The 22,443-nt window shown below is 54.2% G+C and overlaps 1 protein-coding gene across 6 annotated transcripts in view; it reads right to left on the bottom strand.

The window, feature by feature from the left end:
* Positions 1 to 6,948: 6,948 nt before the first annotated feature.
* Positions 6,949 to 22,443, bottom strand: part of UBR4 (ubiquitin protein ligase E3 component n-recognin 4) — a 133,463-nt gene continuing 117,968 nt past the window's right edge. For all 6 annotated transcript variants that reach the window (XM_070404214.1, XM_070404211.1, XM_070404213.1 and 3 more), the window contains 9 exons: positions 20,390 to 20,608; positions 19,376 to 19,489; positions 18,381 to 18,523; positions 17,836 to 17,961; positions 16,616 to 16,810; positions 13,806 to 14,030; positions 10,660 to 10,750; positions 9,808 to 9,970; positions 6,949 to 7,331 (listed from right to left, as the gene is read on the bottom strand). In XM_070404214.1, the coding sequence (XP_070260315.1) occupies positions 7,267 to 7,331; positions 9,808 to 9,970; positions 10,660 to 10,750; positions 13,806 to 14,030; positions 16,616 to 16,810; positions 17,836 to 17,961; positions 18,381 to 18,523; positions 19,376 to 19,489; positions 20,390 to 20,608 (1,341 nt within the window). In that variant the 3' untranslated portion in view covers positions 6,949 to 7,266. The remainder of the gene's footprint in view (positions 7,332 to 9,807; positions 9,971 to 10,659; positions 10,751 to 13,805; positions 14,031 to 16,615; positions 16,811 to 17,835; positions 17,962 to 18,380; positions 18,524 to 19,375; positions 19,490 to 20,389; positions 20,609 to 22,443) is intronic.

The following is a 22,443-nucleotide window of genomic DNA, read 5'->3' on the forward strand; positions in this document are numbered from 1 at the left end:
CCCGGTGTCCCCTCCCTGCCCCTTCCCCCTGACCGCTCAGCAAGTGTGTGTTGGGTTGGGTGAATCCAAAACATTAAGAGAAGAAGAGGCCGTAGGATCACTGGTTCTCATGCCCACCCGAGCACACAGGGGCAGGGCTGGGATGGGCCCAGGAACCCGCATCTTCGCCAGCTCCCAGGTGGGTCTTGGGAAGGAGGGGAGCCTCTGGGTGCTTCCAGGAACAGCAGGAGATGGGCTGGTCTCGTCCAATCCCCTCATGTTAGTGACCGATGAGCAGGGCATGGAGGAGGCAGGGATGTGCCCTGGATCACACAGGGGCCCTGTCCACTGTGGCCAGGCCACCCTCCCCAGCCTCCCCTCGTCCCCATCCCCCCCTCACTGACCTCCTGCCTCCCACCACCTCCAGCTGCACCCTGCACCCTTCCTGGCTCCCACCACCTGCACACCTGGCATCTGGCCTTTCCTGGGGCCTTGCCAAGACAGAGCCTACACTGGGCTGGCTTCCTCCACACACCCTCCACCACAGCTGTCCCTGCCCCTTTGAGAGTCTGCTCCCTCCACCTAGGAACCCCTCTCAAATGTCACCTCCTCCAAGAAGTCCCCCCTTGGAGCATGCACACCACCCCCAAGCAAATGTGGGCTCTCCCTCCCTAAGATCCCTGCGGTGCTTTAGCTCAGTCCTGGGACCAGTCAGTCCTCCCCTCGCTCTGTAGGATGCGGGCCGAGACCTTGAACAGCGAGAGGTCTGTGGGCGGCTGCTGGCCTGCCCTGGGATGGGCACCGGTGCCTGATAACGATGTGGGTGGCCCTGCTCGGTGCTTAGCGGGCATAATCGCATTTACTTCTGCTGTCGGGGCTCTTTGCTCCTTTTCATGGACGAGAAAACTGAGGCCCCAAGGCAATGGTGGGGGTGGAGCTGGGATGAGAACCCGGGACCATCCGTGTCTCCGGACAGGACTGGAGCAGAGGTGGAGAGGGGCCCTTGAGACGCAAGGGGAAGCTTCTGGGGCTCCCAGGGGAGGTTTCCTGAGAAGCAGGCGCAGGGATCAGCGTGCCCTGTCTTTCTCTGGACGGTCAGGATGCGATGCCCGGACCCCGAGGCAGCAGCCTCATGGGAGGTGGGGGGCAGCCAGCCTGGGGGCAGACCCTCTCCCTAAGGCTTGGCCGAGTCCCTGATCAACCACTCCTGGGTCGCCCCTCTGGGCTGGCTGTTGGGGAAACAGCAGGTTCCCTTAACTGTCCAGGTGGCTTTGCACTGGGGCTTCTGACCCTCACAGCTGGAGTTTCTCAGCTGCTCCGCGTCCCAGTGACACCGACACCCTCATCGCTGGTCCCGGCTTCGTCTGGCCCCAGCCCTGGCCGGAGCCTGGGCACCATCCCCGCGAGAGGCCCCGAGGACAAGCTGGGGAGTCAGCCTGCGGGGTTTCCCAGGAAGGCGAGGCCCAGCGGGCGACCTCGGACACAGGCGGCTGAGAGCTTTAGGGACTCAGACGGCTGCGGGCGCGGTGTGGTCCTCGGGTGGCGTCTCCTCCCTAGCCCACGTGGATCCCGCAGTGCACCAGGCTCGGCAGACGCTTTCCGTGAAGAGCCAGTCACACACAGGCCCTGTGGGCCTAATACGGCCGCTGCTGCAAATTCTTTTGTCTTTCTTCTAACCCTTTAAAATGTCCAAATGTCCAACCACTCTTACTAACCACTCTTACTAACCACTCCTACTCACCCTCTTACTCACAGGCGCGCAAAGCGGGCCAGACTCGCTCACCTGGAAACCCTCCTGGAACTGGTCGGCCACGCTCAGCAGGTCAGCCTCTGGGACGGCAGGAAGTTCTCTGTGTTTCCCCCCCCACACACACCCCAGACGTTCCCAACATGGTGTCCAGCTGGGACGAGGACAGAGACGAGGTGGCAAAGAGATAACAGCCGTGGACTGTGGCCTTGGATGGACTTGGACTCGAACCCCTGCTTTGCCTCAGTGTCCTCATCTGTGCAATGGGATGATGCCAGCACCGGCCTCGGGGCAGCTGTGAGGACTGAACACCCTGGGGCCTCCTCGGTGAGGCTGCGTGCCCCAAGGTGCCTGATGCCCAGGAGCCTGTGACACTCCCTACCTCTGTGGGTCTCAGTTTATCCCAAGTGGCTAATGCACAGCTCTCTATGCACCCTCCACCCGCAGGACCCCTTCCCGCCTCCAGGATTTGAAGGGAGAACATCCCTGCACATGTGTCCTGTCCTGAGAGCTGTCCCAGCTGGGAGCTGCCCAGAGCACACACTCAGCACTGAGGGAGCCTGGCGGGGGCTGGGCCCCACCTGCCCATCGGTTCACCATTGCCTCGGCGTCACTGGCAGAGAGACCACCACAGCCCAGGCTCCAGGCCCTACAAGGCCCTCCGGAGGTGCTGGGGACACCCTGGGGAGGGGGACGAGCTCTCCTCTGCCCACTGCCTCCCCTCAGGTTCCCTGTGGCCACTCTGACCACAGCCAGCCCCACCTGGGGGGCAGGGTACGGGGGAGGGGACTGGGCACCTCCTGGCAGGACCCAAAAGGCTCGTCAGGAGCCTCCGTTCCCACTTCAGGGAGGCGCGTCTCAGGACCCACACCTGTTAGGCACCCACGTCGAGCTGGGCACTGTGGAAGCATGGCCACCCTTACCCCGTGAGGCAGCCCCGCTCACCGCCTTTCCTGGGGGCTCCCCCAAATTGCCAGGGGAAGCAGCTCGCCAAGGCCTGCTGGATGAGGCAGCGTTAGAACCAGGACCTCAGGCTCAAAGCCCTTGATTTGCCCCTGCCGCCCAGCACCACCCCGTGCGGCATCCGCCTGGATGCCTCCAGCGACAGAAGGCTCACTACCTCCAAACAGCTCTTGTCACTGCAGGAACTCTGCGTCAGCGGCCTTTTCCTCAGATGGAGCCCAAACCACTTCCGGGAAAGCCCCTCTGGGGTGAGTCACGCATCCCCTCCAGCTCACGTTTCCGTGGCCGCCTCTGTGCCAGGTGCTGCGCAAGCACCTTGGTTAACCCGACGAGGCATGTTCCTCTTGCGCACGGACGAGCTTCTTCACTAGTCCCCATGCCCCCTCCCCTCACTCCAGGCCTGTTGACCGTGGTCCCCAAACACGCCAGCCTCTCCCCAACTTCCAGGAGCACCTGCTGCTCCCTGGGCCCCCGCAGGGGGGACGTGCACGTGGGTCCTGCCTCTCCCACAGATGTGGAGAGGCTTCCACAAGTCAGGGCCAGTTTGCTTAAATGTGTTCAACGACCACCTGAGTGAGGGCTGCGGAGTTAGCAAATGGAAAGCTCGGTGTCCTGCACCATGAAGAGAACCAGCCTGCACTGTCAGTTCCCATGGTACAAGGTCAGGGGCGCATGGACAGTGGCCAGAGACCTACAAGGCTGTGAGAGCCCAGTGTGGACCAGGAGAGTGGGCAGAGATGCTGGGCCTGTACCAGATACTGCCAACTCCACCTGCCACTTTCTCTCCCAAAAGAGGGCCCCCCCCGACGCCTATCCCTGTTCCCCCCCTTTCCTCTCATCAGTATCAGCCATGACCTGGAAATTCACAGGCTCAGGGGACAGGCCTGGAGGGCCCCAAGCCTCTGTGCCCGGAGCCTGTTGGCCTGGGATATGGGAAATGCGAGTTGGGGACCCTGTAAGTCCTTCCTTCTCTCTGCACTGCACTGTCCCAGCCCTAGAACAATGGGGTCAGAGTGTACCCCAAAGCTCAGAAATCGGCAAAGAGCACGGGTGGGGCATTGGCTGCTGCAGCCCCAGGGTCCTTGGCACAGACTCCTCCCAGGCTGAGCCCTAGTGCTCTGGAGCGGGGGCGGGGGGTGAGGTCCCCACACCCTGAGCTGCAGGAGCCAGGTCTGCACTTGGACACGCCTTGCAGCCGCTCCAGGCTTGTCCGGGAGCCAAGGGGGCGAGTTGGCAGCACACAAGCCTGGGCCAGGCTCCGAGATGGGACAAGAGACAAGGATGGGCAGGAGAGGGAGTAGCCCCCAGGGTGGGGACCATGGAGCAGCAGAGACAGAAATAACCGCAGGGAACAAACAAGCATCACCATGCAACGGACTCCGTGCGAGTGCAGCAAGCATGTGCTTGGGCCATGTGTGTATGTGTGCACGAGTGGGGGGGGTGTGCACGGGCCGCAGCTGAACGCCTGTCCTGACAGCGGGAGGTGAGGCGAGGCGACTCCTCCCTTCAGCCACTCTGCGGTTCCTCTCCACGGGAACATGCCCACACTGGCCACTGGAGCCACAGCGGACGGCCCAGGCCCTGCCCAATTCTAGGATGTTCTCCCATGTTAGCTCACTCACTCCCACCCTCACAGGCAGGTGGGGAGACTTGCCCTCGGCCAACAGCAGCGCTGGCCCCTCCAGAGCCTGGCGCATCCCCAGCACCACAATGCCCGCATCTGGTGGCCAACACAGGACTAAGTCAGCTCACGTGATGGGTCTGCTTGGTCTGGGACAGGCACGCTTTCTGCCTTTGCCCCTCACGGGAATCTCAGCTCCACAGGACAGACTGTGGATGCCCCGCTGTGCACTCACACTCAGCGGGGCACCTGCGCCAGGCAGACACTGAAGACACGAGTGGGGTGGTGAGTGGAGCTGTGCCGAGTCCCACGCCCACCTCAGTGCCCGGCTCCCGGCAGGCAGGTCCCTTCCTCTGGAGCCCTTTCCTCGTCTGAAGGTGAGAACACCACCACCTAACTTCAGGGTCGATACGAGAAATAAGCGTAAAGAACCCAGCACAGACGCTGGTGTCATAGCAAACGAAACTGGGGGTGAGGGGCCTCATGGGGGCCTCCTGATAGAGACTGAACTCAGAAGCTGGCGCCAGGAGAGACCGAGAAAGCCGAGGCACACGAGGCTTCAGCGTTCCAGGGGGAAGGTGGTGGCATCTCTGTGCCAGCCTTCCAGCTGAATGCAGACTGGGGGGCTTAAACACTGCAGCCATCAATCAGCAGGCATAGTTCAGTCTGGAACCCTATCAACTCCCTGCTGGGGGCGCCTGTTGAGAAAGACAGGAACCCAAGAAGGGATTAGACGGCTCCGGACAGAAGGGACTGAGTTTTGCCTGGTGTCCTTCAGGGCAGCTGTGCCAGCCCTGGGCTCCGAGTCCCCCCTGCCTGCACGTCTGTCAGGGACGGCAGCACTGGGAAGCTGGGACAGTGAAAACAAGAGGCTTGGACTTGGGTTGGGGCCAAATTTCTCTGAGGACTTTGCAAGAAATGAAGGACAGAGGGAAAAAAAGAAGTGAACGCCTTGCCATGAGCACCAGGCCACAGTTAAGCTCCCGAAGGCCCCACGTCAACACCAGTGCCCCTAAGTGAACCTTTGAACACAGCTCAGCCTATAATGGTGCCACACGGACAGCAAGCCGGCACCCGGTAAGCAGGCGTAACACTGCTCACCCCGCACCTTCCCCGCGCCCTTCGCCGTCCCAGAAGCTGCCAAGTTTATTCGCTACCACGATGTTATATAACAGCCACTCCGCTGCAATGGCCCCTCAGGGAGACCCTCAGACGAGGGGAGACGAGGGGCCCGCAAGAGGGCATCAGCTTGCTGTACTCGGTGTATGAAGTCAGGGTCCCCAAATCCTTCATCCGCCTCCTCCAGACACGTCTGGACCTCACGGAGACATGGAGCTTTGGTAAAGGAAAGAGTCAGAATCTTGTAGACTGAAAGTGAATTCATTAATGGTAAGAGCAGCCACTTTTTTACTACATAGCAGGCAGATAATCTCATGTAAGTCTGGCAACCACCCTGCCCGTGGACACAGCTTCCCACGTACAGGCACGGAGACTGCATACAGGAGGCGATGGAGCCGAACGAAGTGAGCACCTGACACGGCTTGGGCGATGCTGCGCCCTTTTCAGCCAAGTCCATCCCTCAGAAGCCCATCGCCCCAGCAATGCCAGCGCCAATGCCAACGTGCACTTGTGCACACAATCACACACGCTCGTCTGCCAGGGCTGCCAGCGGGGCTCTTGCAACAAATGCCTTTCGTCTCTCTGGGTGGGCCCCAAGCACGGCACTCACGCCTGCCTGTGGCGACTTCATCAGAGGCTCTGGGAAGAGGCCTGAGGTCCTGGCTGTGGAAATCTCCGAAATGGGCCCGGAGGAACCTCCTGTCCCAAATGGTCTGGCCTGAAGATGGAGCCACATACACTGGACATCAAGACAGGGGAGTCTGTCCCTCGGAGGAGCAGCGGCAGAGCAGTCACGGAGGTGAGGAGACGGCACTGGTGAGCTCTTCCTCCCGGGGCCATCTGGGTCAGCCTCGCTGCTTCACTAGAGGAACGCTGCCCAGGAGCTGGGGAGGCAGGTCCTGAGGCCCCAGGGACAGGAGCCACAGTGCTTGAGGACACGGCGTCAGAGGCACAAACCTGCCGCCCTGGCAGCCCGGTGGGCAGCCCCTGGCAAGCGACACTGGCTCTTTCCTGAAGGGCTGTCAGAGAGGCTAGAAATAATGGCACACTGGGCCCAGCAGAGGGAAGTGCAGAAAAGCGCAGCTGCTCATTGTTCTGACTCTAAGTCTACCCCAGGCCCTCTCCTAAGCTGTGACCCCGAAGAGAGTCACCCAAGGATCCCCGATTTGCCGCGGGCAGGAGAGTGTCGATGCGCTTGTTGCAGAAAGCCTAGTGCCTTACGGGGCCTGCCCTCCGCCGAGGGCTAGAAAACCACCAGCTCCATGTGTCTTTGGGTTCCAGCTCTTAAGGCCAAAATTGAGAGAGGCCAAGGGGTTTGTTTTAGGAAAGATCATATTCATCAAATGCGGTGCCCCGACTTGCTGGCCAGAAACAGAGAGGCTCCCTTTGATGCCGACAAGAGGCCCAGAGATGGCGACTCTGCCAGGCCCGTCTTCCTGTACTGACATCGGAAGGGCTGGGCAGCCAAGGAAAGTGTGGCCCGTGACACCAAGGACGGGTTTAAGCAGCAGCCAACACCTTCTTTTTCAATGTGTATTAAGTCATTCGTTTATTTCTCAAGATGTGCACACTCAAGTATTAAGTTGGCCAGGACAACTCATGGCTCCTGGGTATGTACAAGTCCTTCCGTGGCTCGGGTTACAAACAACTTCATAGCTAGTGCACCACACACACAAGATAAAACAGGAAGCCTAAAAACCCCAAGCCACTCCGAGAAAGATGAGGGAGGGAGGAGGGGGTACTGGTGTAGCGTCCTGTGGGGATCGATGCACAGGAGGGAAGAACACAGAGGGCGGAGGCCAGCCAGCTCAGAGGGTCAGCAGCGGTTCCAGGGCTGTCAGGGGACTGAGTTCAACAGGTCCTTCAGGAAGCTCTCTGGGTCGGTGATTTCTGACAGGAGGCCTGGAAACAGAGGCAGAGGCTGTTAGGAGCAGGACCGCATGGCCCCAGCCCATGAGTCATGGCTGCCGCATCCTCGAAGAGAACACACTGTACTCCAACAAGTTCTGACAGCTGCGGCTGGAGGCTCGGCCATGACTGGGGCGAGAGTCACGGCGCCATGTTCTGGAAGAGGAGGCTGTCTGTCTGAGGGTGGCACAGGGGCAGAGGTTGGCCCGCCACCTCCCTGGAGCAGTTCTAAGCCCGGTCCGTGGACCACAGTGTAAATGGAAAGGAAGTGTCCACAGCCCTCCCTGCATTCTCAAAAGGACCTGGACTGGGAAAGGTGCACAGCACCGCCCTGGAGGGTGGAGGACCGAGAAGGGGACAGGCCCGGGCGCATTGGCGCTTTAGCCACCAGCCCCGGGCCTTGAGCAGGCTGCCTATGCTCAGAAGCTCCGTCCCTTCGACTATCACACAGGGACAGTGACGAGTCCTTGCTTCATCACTGTGGGGATGACGTCAGGCATGTCTGTGGAAGTGCCAGTGACAGAAGGTGCTCAATCAGCATCAGGTCCCCCGCTGCCCCTGCCGCTCCCTCACAGGTGATCCCCCCAGGGCCCGGCAGCATGCAAACGGGAATCCTCTCCCCAGCTCTGCGCAATGCAGGGAAGGGTGGCACCATCCCATGTTGGTTTTGGGAGGTGTTTCTGTCCTTGCATTCAATAGGGTGTGCCTGATGTTCTGAGATTTTCTACCAGTTTAAACAAAGTAATGAAGTCACACTGTGAAAACAGGCCCTCCGAGTCAAGGCCAGAGCCTCCCGCACTCCCCTGCTTCGGGCCGCGGTGCTGCCACCAGTCCCGGGGCTGATGCAAAGCCCTGAACTGAGCTGACCACCTTCCTTGCCTGGCCCACCCCCTCCTCTTATTCAGACTCTTACATTCACATGGACAGTCTTGGTTTACTAGTACATTCACCAGACCCCTGGGTGACAAACACAGTGCTCAGCCCTGAGGATACAAATACACAGGCTACCTCGTATCTGTAGGGGTCACTTCCTGGGAAGAAAGCAGGGAGAGTGGCTAAGGTAGGAAGTCAAGGCTGAAGGATGCACGTGGGAGCACCTGGTGAAGTTAACAAAGGAACCTCGGGTAGGAGGGCTAGCACATGACCTCTGATAACGGAGGGCACCCACAAAGGCCATCCCAGTGCACAGCTCCCACCAAGGCCACCGCAAAGGACAAAATGCAAGCCCTAGGCTTTAGGACAGCGGTTCTCAACGTGTGGGTCGCGAACAATGAAAATACATCCTGCATATCAGATATTTACATTACGATTCATAACAGTAGCAAAATTACAGTTATGAAGTAGCAACGAAAATAATTTTATGGTTGGGGGTTACCACAACATGAGGAACTGTATTAAAGGGTCTCGGCATTAGGAAGGTTGAGAACCACTGCTTTTGGGGAACTCCATCAGTTGGGGCTGAGCTGGGAGGAAAGAGAAATTCACACAGAGCATCATTCCAAACCCTTGAGAGTTTAGTTCCCAGAGGACAAAGACAAACAGAAAAATATCAGTGGGATCGGGGAAATGTTTCCCCCGCTTCTTTACACGTCACAGCATTCCCACAATGAACGTCAGGGGAAAATAACATAAGCTCACGAGTCAGGCTGGTGTGGACCCTCTGCTTTGGCCCCAGGAGCCCTACACTGGACAGACAGCAGTGGCAAGGGCTGTAAGGCAACAGCGCCCACAGCCCGAAAGGGCACCAAGATCTGTGATCTGAGGTGTATTTCCCCAGGCAGCGGCCCACGTCACCTCCCCCTGTGGTCACCTGATGCTTGGTTATGAAATCCAAGCAACTTTTAATGTATGTGCAATTAAAATACATGTCTATTGTATAAGGAATCTGTACACAGGAAAGACAATGAACTTCATGTTTACTAGCTGAGGGATAAGGACTGTCTGAGGATGTCTCATATGACAAGAGCTCAAAGTGTTGTCCTATTCTTATAGTCACAGATGCTCTTTGCTCTGGTGTTTTGATGATCACCATTTAAGAACCAGAGTTGAACTTTTCTGCATCTCCCCAGGGGCAGCTGTGACATCAGAGGCAGGAGAAAGACAGGGAAGCTCCACGGTCTTTCCCTGAACTGTCAGGAAAAGCCAGGAATCACAAGGGGGCCTACCAATTTGCAGCGATGCCCCACTGTAGACGTAGTTAATCTCCAGCGCCTCTGTTACCCTCTCTGCAAAGTGGGGATGACCACAGGCCTACCTCACCCAGGGCTGCCTTGCAGACAGGGAAATGCAGCGGGCAGCCCAGTGTAGAGCTGCTGCTCTCATTATCAGTGCTTCCAGATCTTTTGGTGGCCGACAGGCGAGTTCTCACCTGTGTTATCTGACATGTGAAGATATAAGCTATGGCCAGTCCCACTAAGACAAACTAGTTTTGCTACAGAAGATCTTTGAGAGACAGAACCTTGACACTGACCAGCCACGTCGAGGAACTCCAAGAAGGTCTCCACTGGCATGAACTCCTCCTGGAAGGTCTTCAGGACTTTGTCAGCAGCTTCGCAGATAGGCATGTCGTTGTGGCGGATGTATTCCGCCAGGGAGCAGGACCAGCCTCCTTCCGTGTTGCTGGTAGGCACCTTCTACAAGAACCAACAGGAGACAGGCCGGGGGGTGAGGGGGGATGACTTCATGCCTCGAGTCAGGCAGCCACGTCAGCCCGTGAAAGGAGAGCCCTCCTGTGTACATCAGTTTTCCCTGGAGGATGTGTTTTGCTGCCAGGAACAATAAACTTCACTTCACTCCTCTCACAGCCCCTTTATTACACGCTGGGTCACTTGGACCTACAAGCTACAACAAGCGGCTGCATTCTTTCCTCCCCACACGTCACACCTGCATTCCCCAGAGAAAACAGACTCGTCAAGATGCCTTAATTGAGCTGTTTCACTCAGATTATGAAAGGAGCCACCCAAACCCTGATTCCTTCCAGGCAGAGAGGAGTGTAAGCTGGGCTGGAAGAAGTCATACTCAACAGGGCAACGGAGTTATCGAAACTGGGGGAACAAGAGCACACAAAGGTGACTTGGGAGGAAGATTTTCCTGCAGAAGCAGGTCTACAGCAGGCCCCAGACCAGGTGGTGGAGTGAGTACAGACATGCAAGGGTCTAGGCGGGTGTAAATCCCTCCCACGGTGGGTGCGCTGGTTTCTTGGGAGAGGCTGGTGCAGGAGCCGCCACCTGTCGGCTGAGGCAGGGTCAGAGCCTCAACTGACACATCAACTGACACCCTGGCAGACTCTCAGACACTGCTGAGCCTCCAATGGCATCCTTACCTTAAACATGTTGTAAATGAGATCGACGAGGGCCCAGAAGAGAAGGGAGGAGCGATAGGCAGAGTAGTCCTTCACTGTCTTGTCCGTCAGCCTGGAAAGAACATCCCACTGCATGTCATGCAGGCCCTGGAAGGGTCCTCACAGGACAGGACAGAGCAGGGGGGAGCAAGGGGAGAGTCACAGTAATCTGGGGGTCACTCAGTTCTAGCCACGGTCTGTCTCAGTGGGCAAGACCTTCTGAAGCCAGTGGTTTATTTACTACAAAAACGTTCCCTGAAATATTCAGCTTTAGCACGGACTGTCTTCCAAATCAGGATAAATCAGAAGAAAGGGAGACACAGTTGCGACATGACAACCGTAAGGCGACTGCCTGAAGGAGAGGCCAAGGACTACATGTTGCTGTGTGCAGCCCCCATGAGCTCCAGCCCTGATGGGCCCTAGCAGATGAGGTAGGAAACAAGGCCCTCCGCAGTCAGAACTGTTAGTCAGCAGACCTAAAGCCACCACACACAGCAATTTGTCAACACGTGCTGTGTTGAAAGCGGCGAGCTGGTGGAAAAGTGGCGATGAGCAATGGTAACATCCAGGATGGAGGACACAGCCGCCCAACACCTCCCAATGCCGGGATAATCCTGAGCGAGCTGCTCGCCACACCTTAGTTTCTACCCAGTATCGCCTGCCCCTACTTAATCCCATGATGCAGCAGAGGATTAAGGACCAGCCTGTCCCTCAGAACATGGGGCTATGTGCGACCACGTCCACTGCCTCCTCGGCAGGCACTGCCGGTGAGGAATGGTTACACCAGGTGCAGCCACTGTGAAATAAGGAAAGACTAGGCTCCTCTCTGCAGAGGAAGTGACGTATCGGGGCTAGAATTGGTTTCCGGCACCCAAATCTCCAAGAGGTATTGTCTGCAAACTGGTTTCACGTCTCTAGTAAGTAAAGGGTAGTTGAACCCTTGTGATGGGGATGCTATATACCTCAGAACATGATGTACAGAGCCCATAACTAAAGGGACTAGAATTCAGTATTAGAGTGAGTGTGTTGTGTAAGAATCATAAAAGTCAGACAAGCACAGATGTTACTTATCATAGAAGCTAAAACTATACCATATGGGCCTCAGGTAAAGGGACAGTGTCCCATGGGACAGGCCATCACACTTAAGAGTCGGTAAATATAAATTCTTTAAAAGTAAAATAATAATAAAAGGAGAATTCCATTTGCTGAAATATGCTTCCTGAACCTTCCCTCCACCCGATGCACTTTCTCCCTTGCCTGCCAGCTTGAGGATGCCACAGCCTAAAGGGAAAACCACTGTGAGGTGGGCCTGAGGAGGAGGCCGATGACCCATTTCTCTGTAAACAGCATGAAGAGAAAGTCCTAAGCTTAAGCACTTGCAAGTCCCAGGCAGAGGACCTTTCTCTTCGAGTGTAAAACATGCAGAAGAGGTCAGCCTTTCTTGTGCAAAAGCCTAGAGCCACATTCTCGTGTGTCTGCCACTGCCTCCCACTCCATAATGAACAGAGCCTGCGCCAGTGACACTGCCCCAGCCAGCAAGATGACACCCTCTAATATCCTCCCAGCCGAGGCCTCTCCCCGGAGGGTGTCTCCATACTGTGCTAATGCCCAGCTCCTCCAGTCTGTTTCAGGAGCACCCCGCTCACGCCCCCACATCACACCAAGTCTGGTCCTTCTCTGTGACTGTTTTGCCTTGGTAAGCAGGAATCTTGAATAACCCTGCCCAACTTAATTATTTAAGGCTGATTAGTAAAGGTGACTAAACTGCTATAGAGAAAATGGCAACTCCTGAGTACAGCTCGCACTGGATTGCCTAATTAAGCTGTGACCAAATCGGCTTTTCCTCAACCGCCTGGGACAGTAATGAATTCCAGTCTCCTAATTGAAAGCAAAACAGCTCCTATGGGCTCAGATTTCACACCTGCCATTGAGAGCTCGTGCCCAGTAAATGCCACTTTATGTGCTAGGGAAGCAGGCCAGCCTGGCTTATCAACAACTTGGTATCCGCCAGATCTGACTTGTGATTCTGGCGGCTAGTTAACTGAATGCTTCGGTCTCCCGGGGAACACTGGAAGTGATACGCCTGGAATGGGGGCAGGGGTTAGATAGGAATCTAACAAGACTTGCCCCTTCTGCTTCACACCAAGAAGCTGATGCTGGCCTGACTCAACAGAGCTCCAACCCAGCCTCCCTGCGGGCGTGAGGCCTGACTAGCAACCCTTGGTAAATCAGAGCTGATGGAAGTAAAGATACCAAGTGTGCCAATTCAGGCACCCGGCTGTTTCCACTTGGCCTGTCACTCTCAGGGGCCTGAAGGTCCCCCTCAGCCTACAAATGTGGAAATGTTCCCTCGGATCCAGCAAAAGCAAACTGCCAAAGACAGACCTCCCAGAAGGGAAGATTTTCCTCCAGTGGCAGAAGCAAGCTGACACACTCGCCCCTACTCTGCAGCACAGGGCAGGCAGAGACTGCACAAGCCACTGAGAGTCGAGAGTGGTGCCCACGGAGTCCACTGAGGGTGGGGCAATCCATGTGGGCATCTCAAGGGCTTCCTTGGAAATGTTTCTCTCAGGACACCTCCCATGTAACCCAAATCACAGCACAAGGTCATGAAAACAAAGACCACTTCCTGCTTTGGGAGGTGCCCACATTAACAGGAGAGAAAGAAGAGCTGTGGAATGTGGCAAGGTCAGGACAGGAACACGACCAAGGAGGGAGATGACGAGCTTTTAATGATCAGAAAAGAAACTCCCCAACTGCAGCCATGTGGAGGCTTTCCTAGTTTATGCCAGACCAGCCGCCTGGGAAGCCTGTCACCTGTCTGAGCCCCGGAGGCCCAAATTCTCCTCCTCATCCCGTGACTGGCTGGCTTCCTCTAGAAATTTTGCACAGAGATATGCCTGGCTCTGCCTCTTTAGTGGCTGAACACCAGATCCAAGGGGGGCAGGCACCTGCCAGCCATCGGGCCTAGACTTGGGGTCACAGACGGAGAGGGGTCAGGACCAATGACTGAGTCAAATGAGCATGGCTTCCCTTAGCGCACACACATTGCCTGGCAGTCTTCACTCACTGGGAATATACCATCCAGGCAACAGGGCAGGGAGCGGCTCCCTGAAGCAGGTACTAACCTGGTGGCTCCTCCTGGAGCCACTGCCCGGGCGTGAGAGGTCACCAGCAGCCTCCGCAGGATTTCCACACGCATGGCTCTCCACCTCTCGGGGGGCAGGATGTGGAGGGCCAGGACTGTGAAATAGTGGGGCCCGTCCACTTCAAAGGCACTCTCCACCCACTTCTCCTTGGGCTGCTCCAGAAAGCCCTGGAGGTTCTTCTCCTCTCGGGAAGTTGCTCGGGTTCTAGAACAAAAGAGCACGATGAAACCAAGGCGGGTGCCAGGGACCAGCAGCAACAGGGGAGGAGGGTGTGTTCAATTTCTCCTCTTCTCTTGGGTGTCCTGAACGCTTGGATCACAGGCCACACACACCCGTCCCCTCCCCCCTCTCCAAGTGCTGCTGCTTCCCTTCCAAGCCCCTCTTGGTAGCATCTTCCTTGGCCCCTCCCCACCCCCAGCTCAGGTCTGACATAATTCCAAACAACTGCTGGCTTGAGCGCCCGGCGGGTCAGGTCGAGCACCTTCACAAACAATCCACCACCTGGAAGGTAACAGCACCTTGTTACCATGGTGATTTGCCCAAGGTCACCAAGCAGTAGGTGATGGAGCCAATGTGAATCCTGAATCTCTGGCTCTGAGCTCGCCTTTTGCACTCCCTGACGCAGCGTGGTCTTATTACAGCCACGTTGTTCACACTCCATCTGCACCACTGCTTTCCACGGCTCGCTGTGTTGTTTCCCTATGTGTCTGTGCCCTCTCCCCTTCAATAGAACAGCTTCTTCCAGGCAAGTGCCACTTCTTGTTCCAAATCTTGCCTAAGCTGCAGGGACTATGATGACCATGAACTTTAACGCTAGGAACCATTCTAAGAGTTTCATGTGGACACCCTCACAATAACCCTGAAACAGGCACCAGCACTATCCCCGTCTCACAGAACTACAGCAGAGAAAGTATTTTGCCCAAAGTCACACACTGGGGCGTGAAAGAATTGGCTTTGAACCCAGGCTGCCTGGCCCAGAGCTTGCCCAGCATTAGTTAATAACTCTCTCTGCCCTCCAGGACGAAGCCTTGGCAGTGGTCACTGACTCGGCAATGAGAGCACCGGAGCCCCCGATCAGGTGTTTCTGACTACACGCTCTCCTTATAACCCAGACGGTGCTCTCAAGCCAGGAGTGCTGATGCCCTGTCCTAATGCCATGAGGTAAACCAAACACAGCACTAGGAGCCACAGAATCACAATTACCAGGTGTGCAGACAGCATGGCCCAACTGGGCTGTGGGAAGCAGGGGCAGTGCGAGCACACCTGCTCTCTGAAGAGTGGCGCAGAGGGAACGGTGAGTAGACTCAACCCGATTTCCCTGAACTGGGAACCAGAGGCTTCTGCCATTGCAGACCTGCTCAACTCTGCTCTGGATCACAGTGTCACACACTTGCCTTCATACACAAATGGTCCACCAAAGGCAGTCACCCTCTCACCCGCCCTGTGGCCAAGCCCGTGACAAGATGGAGTGACTAGGGAAGCAGTCTGCGGATGAGAGAGTGCCTCTCGGTGAAGCTTCCAGGTCAGCCTGGAATGGACCAAGATAATGACACAGCCAACTCCCTCGCCACTGACGAAGTTTGAGAGGAGTTAAAATGTCTAGCATTCAGCGACACCTGAAATCACCAGCTCTGTTCTGCCAGGCAAATGGTGCCGGCTCCCCGCCCTGGGTCAGCTCTCCGCCCCGGGGAACAGTCCACTCTACCTCCTCGCTGCCAACAGAGACATGTCTCTGCAAAGGCCGAGGGCTCTGTCAAAGGCTACCAACACGCAATTAGCGCTCAGGCCTGCAGCAGTTTGGGGATGGGAACATTTGTGCTGTCAGCAATGCAGGTATTTTTCTGACAGTCTAAACAGGTTAGCGGGTGATGTAATGCACTGATGGAGACCCACCTGTGCATCTTTTTAACAATGAAACCTGTGGTCTGGAGGTCAGCCATTTAACTCACAAGGAAATAGGAGGGAAGCAGAAGATAACATTGTTGAAGAGAGAAGGCCAGCAAGAACAAGAGACAGATTGTCCTGTTGCCTAAACGGAACTGTAGCTGCCTGTGTGACTGCACACAGCCTGTCAGTTCTCTGCCCAATAGATCTGGGGCCTCAAATATGAAACCATTTAATAAATCAAACCTAAGAGCTAACGTATATTAAATCTGCTTTTGAGATCTGGGGTGGAATAAAAGAATATTATTCTCTACCCGAGTGCTACTTTAAAATTATACTTTCACATATCAACCTAACTACCCCTAATGTACATCTGGATAAAAATACAATCTAATTTTCCCTGGCTACCTTCCTTGTCAGTTGACTTCCCCAGATAATCTTAACACTCCCTCCATTTTCCTCACACTTGCCAGAAGCATTAGTCACTGGAGAGGAAACAGGGGAAGCAAGTCCAGTTTCCATTTATAAAACAGGTTCTTGGCTCTGCCACATCCCCTACATGTGAAACCCTCACCTACAACACCTTGAAGTAACTGTGTGCACCTCCAACCTACCACCTCCCCATCCAAGAGAAGAGAGTGTTGTAAGGAAAAGTAGATGCTACATGGAAATAGAAGTTTTGATGGTCTGGTTTCTCTGTTTCTGTCCTCTCTGAGCTGAAGGTCAGGCCCTTGGCTGCCCACAGTGGGAGATGGCTCAGTTTTAGAAGGGAGTCACCTAAAAGCTGTGGATGAACATTCCTACTTCAGCAAAGGCTGCCTTAGGTCAGACACTGGCTCTGGAACTAACTAAGGCGAATATGGACACATGGGAGGTGTTGGGTCAGCTGGATGCGAGATACTAACGTGTTCAGGACGTAAAGCACAGTGTGAATGATGTACGGGATCAGGTGGATGTTGCTCTCTCGGCCACCCCCGCCGGTGTCCGCGCTGAACGACTGCTCCATGGCGAAGCGCAGGAACAGCAGCTTGATGTCGTGGATGTTCAGCTGGTACGTGGGCTCCCGCTGGCCTGTGCATTCCTGGAGGTAAGTGTTGTGCCTGAGAGGGAGCAGAACAAGCGCTGAAACAGAAGCAAGTCTCTGGTGGAAATCCCTTCCCTGTTGGCTGCACAGGTTGCACAAATGGACAGCGGATGAAGGGAGAGTAGAAGGCAAGGACTGAGCCAGCAGGAAGAGGACGTTTCACTTCTGCTGTGACTAAAAGTGATGCTCTCCAAGCTTTGATGAGAACCCACTGGTTTTGAGGGACCCACTTCTTGAGAGACCACTGTCATAGAACATATTATGGCCACTTCTAGAAGTACATTTTGGAATAAGAAAGGTAGACCTTATCCCTTCTGACTGACCAGGAAATTTATTCTAAGAATCATGTCCCCAAACTCTAAAGAAAGGCTTTTTCTATGTCAATTTACATTATAATCTATTATGCCTTATTAACTATGTGACCTCAAGTAAGTTACTCAATCTCTCTATGCCACAATTTCTCATCTGTAGAGTTTGTCTAACAATAGTACATGGTAAGCATTTCAATATTGCCTGTTGTTACTTCCATCATTATTACTACCAGGTACCAGTTTTATTTAAATACCTTTTCATCCCTGAGCTTTAAAACCAGGACCTGTGGGGGGCACCACTCCAAAAGGCAGCAGTGAGAGGTAAGGGCTTCACAGAAGCTTCAGCTGCTCTGCATTTCAGGACAAGGGAGCCCGTGCCACTGAGCTATTAATTTCTATTATTTAACCCTCAGAGGCATAGACCGTAGGAGTGAACTCTGGGAAATGTTGGCCTCAGGGACCAAGTCAGGCATTCCAGGTCTGAGGTCCTTAGATCAGCAAAGGTGGAGAGTAGTGAATAACTAAAATTCTCCATGGTGCACAGACACTGAGGGTGCCAGTATCTCAGCAGAGTGCCCTCTGTTCCGAACAGCCCCTTGCCAGCAAGTAAAGAGACAGGGATTCCCAATGAAGGCAACAGGAAATGGTCTCACCACAGGCTGGGCTGAAAGATGACTCCCCCCATCTCCTGGGAACCCCCTTTCCTACCATGAAAATGCTCAACACTCACCTTGCCAAGCAAGTGGCAAAAGCTGATTCAGGGACGTGGGGTCCCCAGACCGGAAGGAGCCCATTGCACTTCGTGTTGGCATTCTGCAGGGCAGCACTTTCCCACTCTTCCCGGCCTCGAGCCAGCCTGGATGGGAGGAGAGCAGGGATGAGTAGCTGCTGGAATTAACTGGGCAACCAGGCACCTGGGCAAGTGGAGTGGAGAAGGTTTGCTACCACAAAGGAAGTTAGCCCATGCTCCTAACTCCACGCACAGAATTAGCCAAGTGTAACCCTGATATAGCAAATGCAGGCTTCACTGCTTCAGGTAAGTAACATTGCTTTCACCAGCCTTGGGCCAAAAGCCACGGGTATTTCCCTGGCAAGAATGGCTCTTCAGCCTATATGGTTAAAGGTAGAACACCCTACTCCCCAGAGACTAAGGAACAGCATTACAACTTCAGGTTTGGCAGCTGCCCGCACCTGGGAAGTAACAGAGGTCTGGAGCTGAAGCCCAGATGAGGGAGGGGCCCACTGAGGGAGCCCGTCCCCAGAGCCAGGGCCTACCTGACGGCTGCCAGGTGGCAATCGTAGTGCACGATGTTGAAGTGGGACACGGTGCTGTAGCCCTGCTGTTTCCGGGGCTTATTCTCCATCTCCTCCAGGGCTACCCGCTTGGTGAAGGTATAAATGCCCAGGACCTTTGTGGGCTGCAAGACAACAGAAAAAGGAGGAGAGGTGAGGAGAAACTCCACGCAGGCTTTGGAAGCAGGTGAAGCAGAGCAGAAGGGACCCGAATGCCTACCCTCCTAGGCAGGGACAGTCCAGAAGAGGGGGTGACAGCCAGCACCCAGGCTCGTGGTTAAGCACTTGACTGGGAGTGAGGGAAGCAACCAAACTAAAGCAGGCACTATGCAGGTAGAAAGACAGAAATGTATGTTTAAACTGCTCTTCTTTTGTTTTTGTTTTATTTATTTTAAAATGAATAAAGTGCCTTCTTGATAAGTCGGTCGCTTTTCAAAAATTATCGGGCAGCTCCAAAGAGCCTGTGTTACAGCAGGACTTAAAGGCCTGTGGTCCAGGGTACTGCCCCTCAATAGCTTGGGTGCTAAGTAGTCAATCGAAGCTAGAGAGAAAGGGGACCCCTTTTAGGCCTTTAGGGGAGCAAACACGTCACTTGCTGCTCTGCTCCTTTCAGGTAAGAATCTAGTTTGGGGGAGCCTGATCTCCCCAGGTGTCCTGAATGGAAACAGCATGGTATGTTTTTAAAAGCCCAGAATTCTGGCTCTGTTCCATGACCTTTGCTCTCAGCCACAAACAGAACTTTTTACAAGTTTAAGGATAAAATTACATCAAGCTCTGGGCATGGGGCCTAGCAAGGCAGAATCCAGTGAGTGCTTGTTGTGTACGATCATGATGATGATGAGGGCAGTGCCTTCTTGCCTTTAAAGAGTGGCCAAGAAGCAAGCCTTGGCCAGTCTAAGAACAAAAGGCCTGCAGGCGAGGGCCGCCACCAGAGCAAGCGAGCAGGCTGGCCACCAGGCCCAGGCCCAGAGCTGTACCTGGAACTTGTACCCCTCCCTGCAGATGCAGCACGTGAGGCCCGGCTCCTCAATCAGCTCTTCCATCTGCTTCAGGAGTGTCGTCTTGGTCACGACCTGGCCCTTTTCATTTGTCTGTTGGGGGGAACCCCAGGTGGTATGTCAGAAGGGGATTTACACACACACACACCCTAACTCGGGGACACTCAAGGACAGGGCTGACCCTCCACATACACTAAAAGGATGGCTACATCAAAAGGAATCTCTTCAGTTGGCTTCTAATGAGGGTAAAGACCCAGATTCCCTGCTATTCCCTTCCTGCAGGACCACTGAAGCAGAGAAACCATCCGGCTGGAACCCTGGCAAGCTGCCACTTGCCACCAAAACAGCCCCTTCTTTGTACCAGCAATACCAGCTCTCAGCTGGCAAGGGCTGATGCGTTACGATTCATTTACTGTTCCCATGGGAGTTTTAAAACTGCTGACACTCAGTTTGCTGGCTTGGAGGAGGCTCTCAGAGGCCTACTGCTTCCTCCAAGGCCTCAGGACAGTGAAAACAGCACAGAGCCCTTCGTGTGCACAGACCGGGGTTCAAAGTCCTGTCAACCACTTATTAGTTTTGTGCCTTGGCCTATTTACTTCATCTCTCAGCCTCAATTAGTTCATCTGGAAAATGGGTATAATACCACCTTATAGAACCACACAAAGGCTTAAATAAAATCTTACAAGTTGCATAAGCACAGTGCTTGGCAGATAGTAAATCCTTGATAACAATGGCTATCATCACCATTTTGACTGTTTTTATGAACTAAAATCCCTTAGCATCTGAGTCTCATCTGGACAGAACAGTCACAGTCACAGCTCTGAGGGTTGTTGGGAAGATTAGCAAGGTGAAGGGCCTAGCACACCCTCTTCCTCCATCCAGCCTTCAGCTTCACCGTGCCCAACCCCAGCTCTGTCCCAAATTACAAATCACTGTGCCACAGCCTCCTCCCAGCAGGGTGGCAAGAACTGGGGACTCAGGGACTGGCTTTACCGTCATGCCCAGGGTGCCCAGAGCCTTCTGCCTCATCGCCATGGCCATGCGCTTCTTCTCAGCCCGGGTCTCCCTGCGGGCGGCGTCAATCTTCTTGTTGACATCAGGATGCTCCCGCAGTGCCTCCAGCAGGTTCTCTGCCAGGGTCCCAATGCCCTCGTCGCTGGACACCTGCTCCAGTTTATGCAGGTTTGTGATGGAGTCAGTTCCAATCAGAACCTGCCAAGAAGGGGCCAGAGAGACACAGGCCTCCAATTATGTAGACAAGTGTTCTTCCCAGGAGCTTAAAGGTTCAGAAAATCAATGGAATGTACACAACCTCGTGTTATCTGCTCAAGTTTCAATCTGATCCTTTCGTTCTAAACTTTGAGAGATTTGGACAAATGGGGGCGGGTTCGGCTCTGCCAAGGACCTCTGACCCACCACTATGCTCTTTAGCGTCAGCATCTCTATCTATAAAGCAGGGGGTAATGCCAGGGCTCCTGGGATGATTAAAATGAGACAACATGCAAAGCATCCAGGCACAGGGAAAGGGGTGCAGGTAAGATCCCCTGGAGAAGCAGCACCTGATGAGTCCTGAGCGGTGAACTCAGTGACTACCAAGCAGAGCAGGCCCTTGAGGTTCAGAGGGATTGTGTTAAGGTCTTCATCTGGGGCCACCAAACTCAGGAGCACAGGAGTTTTCTCAACCTCTGGATACTAGAGGTACAACTACAAGTGGGACTGGAGATAAGAAAACACTTAAAATGTATTAACAAGAAACCCTGTGCTTGAGAAGGTTGGCAATTAATGCGCTATACCACGCTCTGAACTGGGGTCGGAGACCATCAGAACACTGAAGGCTGGTGTCGTTAGAAAAAGCTCTCCAGGTGAGCTCACTGAGAACAGCAGCATTTCGTTGAACTCTGCACCACCCACATCACAAGTGAATTGATGACAATTACTACATATTCGACGGTAAGTTGAAAACAATGAAGCCAACTTGCAATGTGAAAGCTCAGCACTCAATCAGATCACTCACTAGCTCATAAATCTATTCTCATGGCTTCAAATATGCAGCTCAACAAAATTACAGGGCCTCTTGTGTCTCAAGCTCCTAAACACCAAGCCCATAGTTCAACTGCCTCTGGTGAGGTAGCCCACACTCAACACTCTGGTGTTTACTGTGTGAGAGGCAGTGTTTTAGGTGCTGGGGAAACAAAGACTGTATCCTCCTGAAGCTTACATTCTAGTTAGGAGGACAGACTGTATGTTGAGAATCAAACCTAATGAATTCTACCCACCTCACTTCAAACCTCCAGTTTAGTAACTAAGTAATTCAGTTTAGTAACTAAGAATAAGCCTGGTTATCAGCAGACCTGTCCTAAGCTCACCTCCTTCATGGGACCACCATTCACCCTGTAGCCTAATCCAAAAACTGAGCAGAGTTCTTGATTCATCTAGCTTCTTTTCTCCCCAGGTGCAATCAGCCTGCAACTCCATTCATTCTATCTCCTACATCTCTGCTGAATCCATTCACTGTCCCAAAAAGGTTATATGCTGTGTGATTCCATTTATATGACATTCTTGAAATGACAAAACTATAGAAATGGAGAACAGATCAGTGGCTGCCGGGGGTCAGAGGAGTGGGGGTGCAGGAAAGTGGGTGGGGCTATAACAGTGCAACAGGAGGGATCCTTGTGGTGCTGAAACGGTCCTGAATCGTGCACCAAGATCAGCATCCTGGCTATGATATTTATGACCATTTTTCAAGATGTTACCATTGAGAGAAACTAGATAATGGGTATACATATGATTTCTCTGTGTGCTTTCTTTTTTAAAAAATATATTTTTTAATGATTTCAGAGAGGAAGAGAGAGAGATAGAAACATCAATGATGAGAGAGAATCATGGATCAGCTGCCTCCTGCATGCCCCACATTGGGGATCGAGCCCACAACCCAGGCATGTGACCTGACCAGGAATCTAACCATGACCTCCTGCTTCATAGGTCGACGCTCAAACACTGAGTCACACCAGCCAGGCATCTCTGTATTATTTTTTAACAACCTCGTG

Source organism: Myotis yumanensis, unplaced genomic scaffold (assembly GCF_028538775.1).
Source record: "Myotis yumanensis isolate MYYU_CA2020_CCGP unplaced genomic scaffold, mMyoYum1.0.hap1 SCAF_2, whole genome shotgun sequence".
NCBI classification, from domain to species: domain Eukaryota; kingdom Metazoa; phylum Chordata; class Mammalia; order Chiroptera; family Vespertilionidae; genus Myotis; species Myotis yumanensis.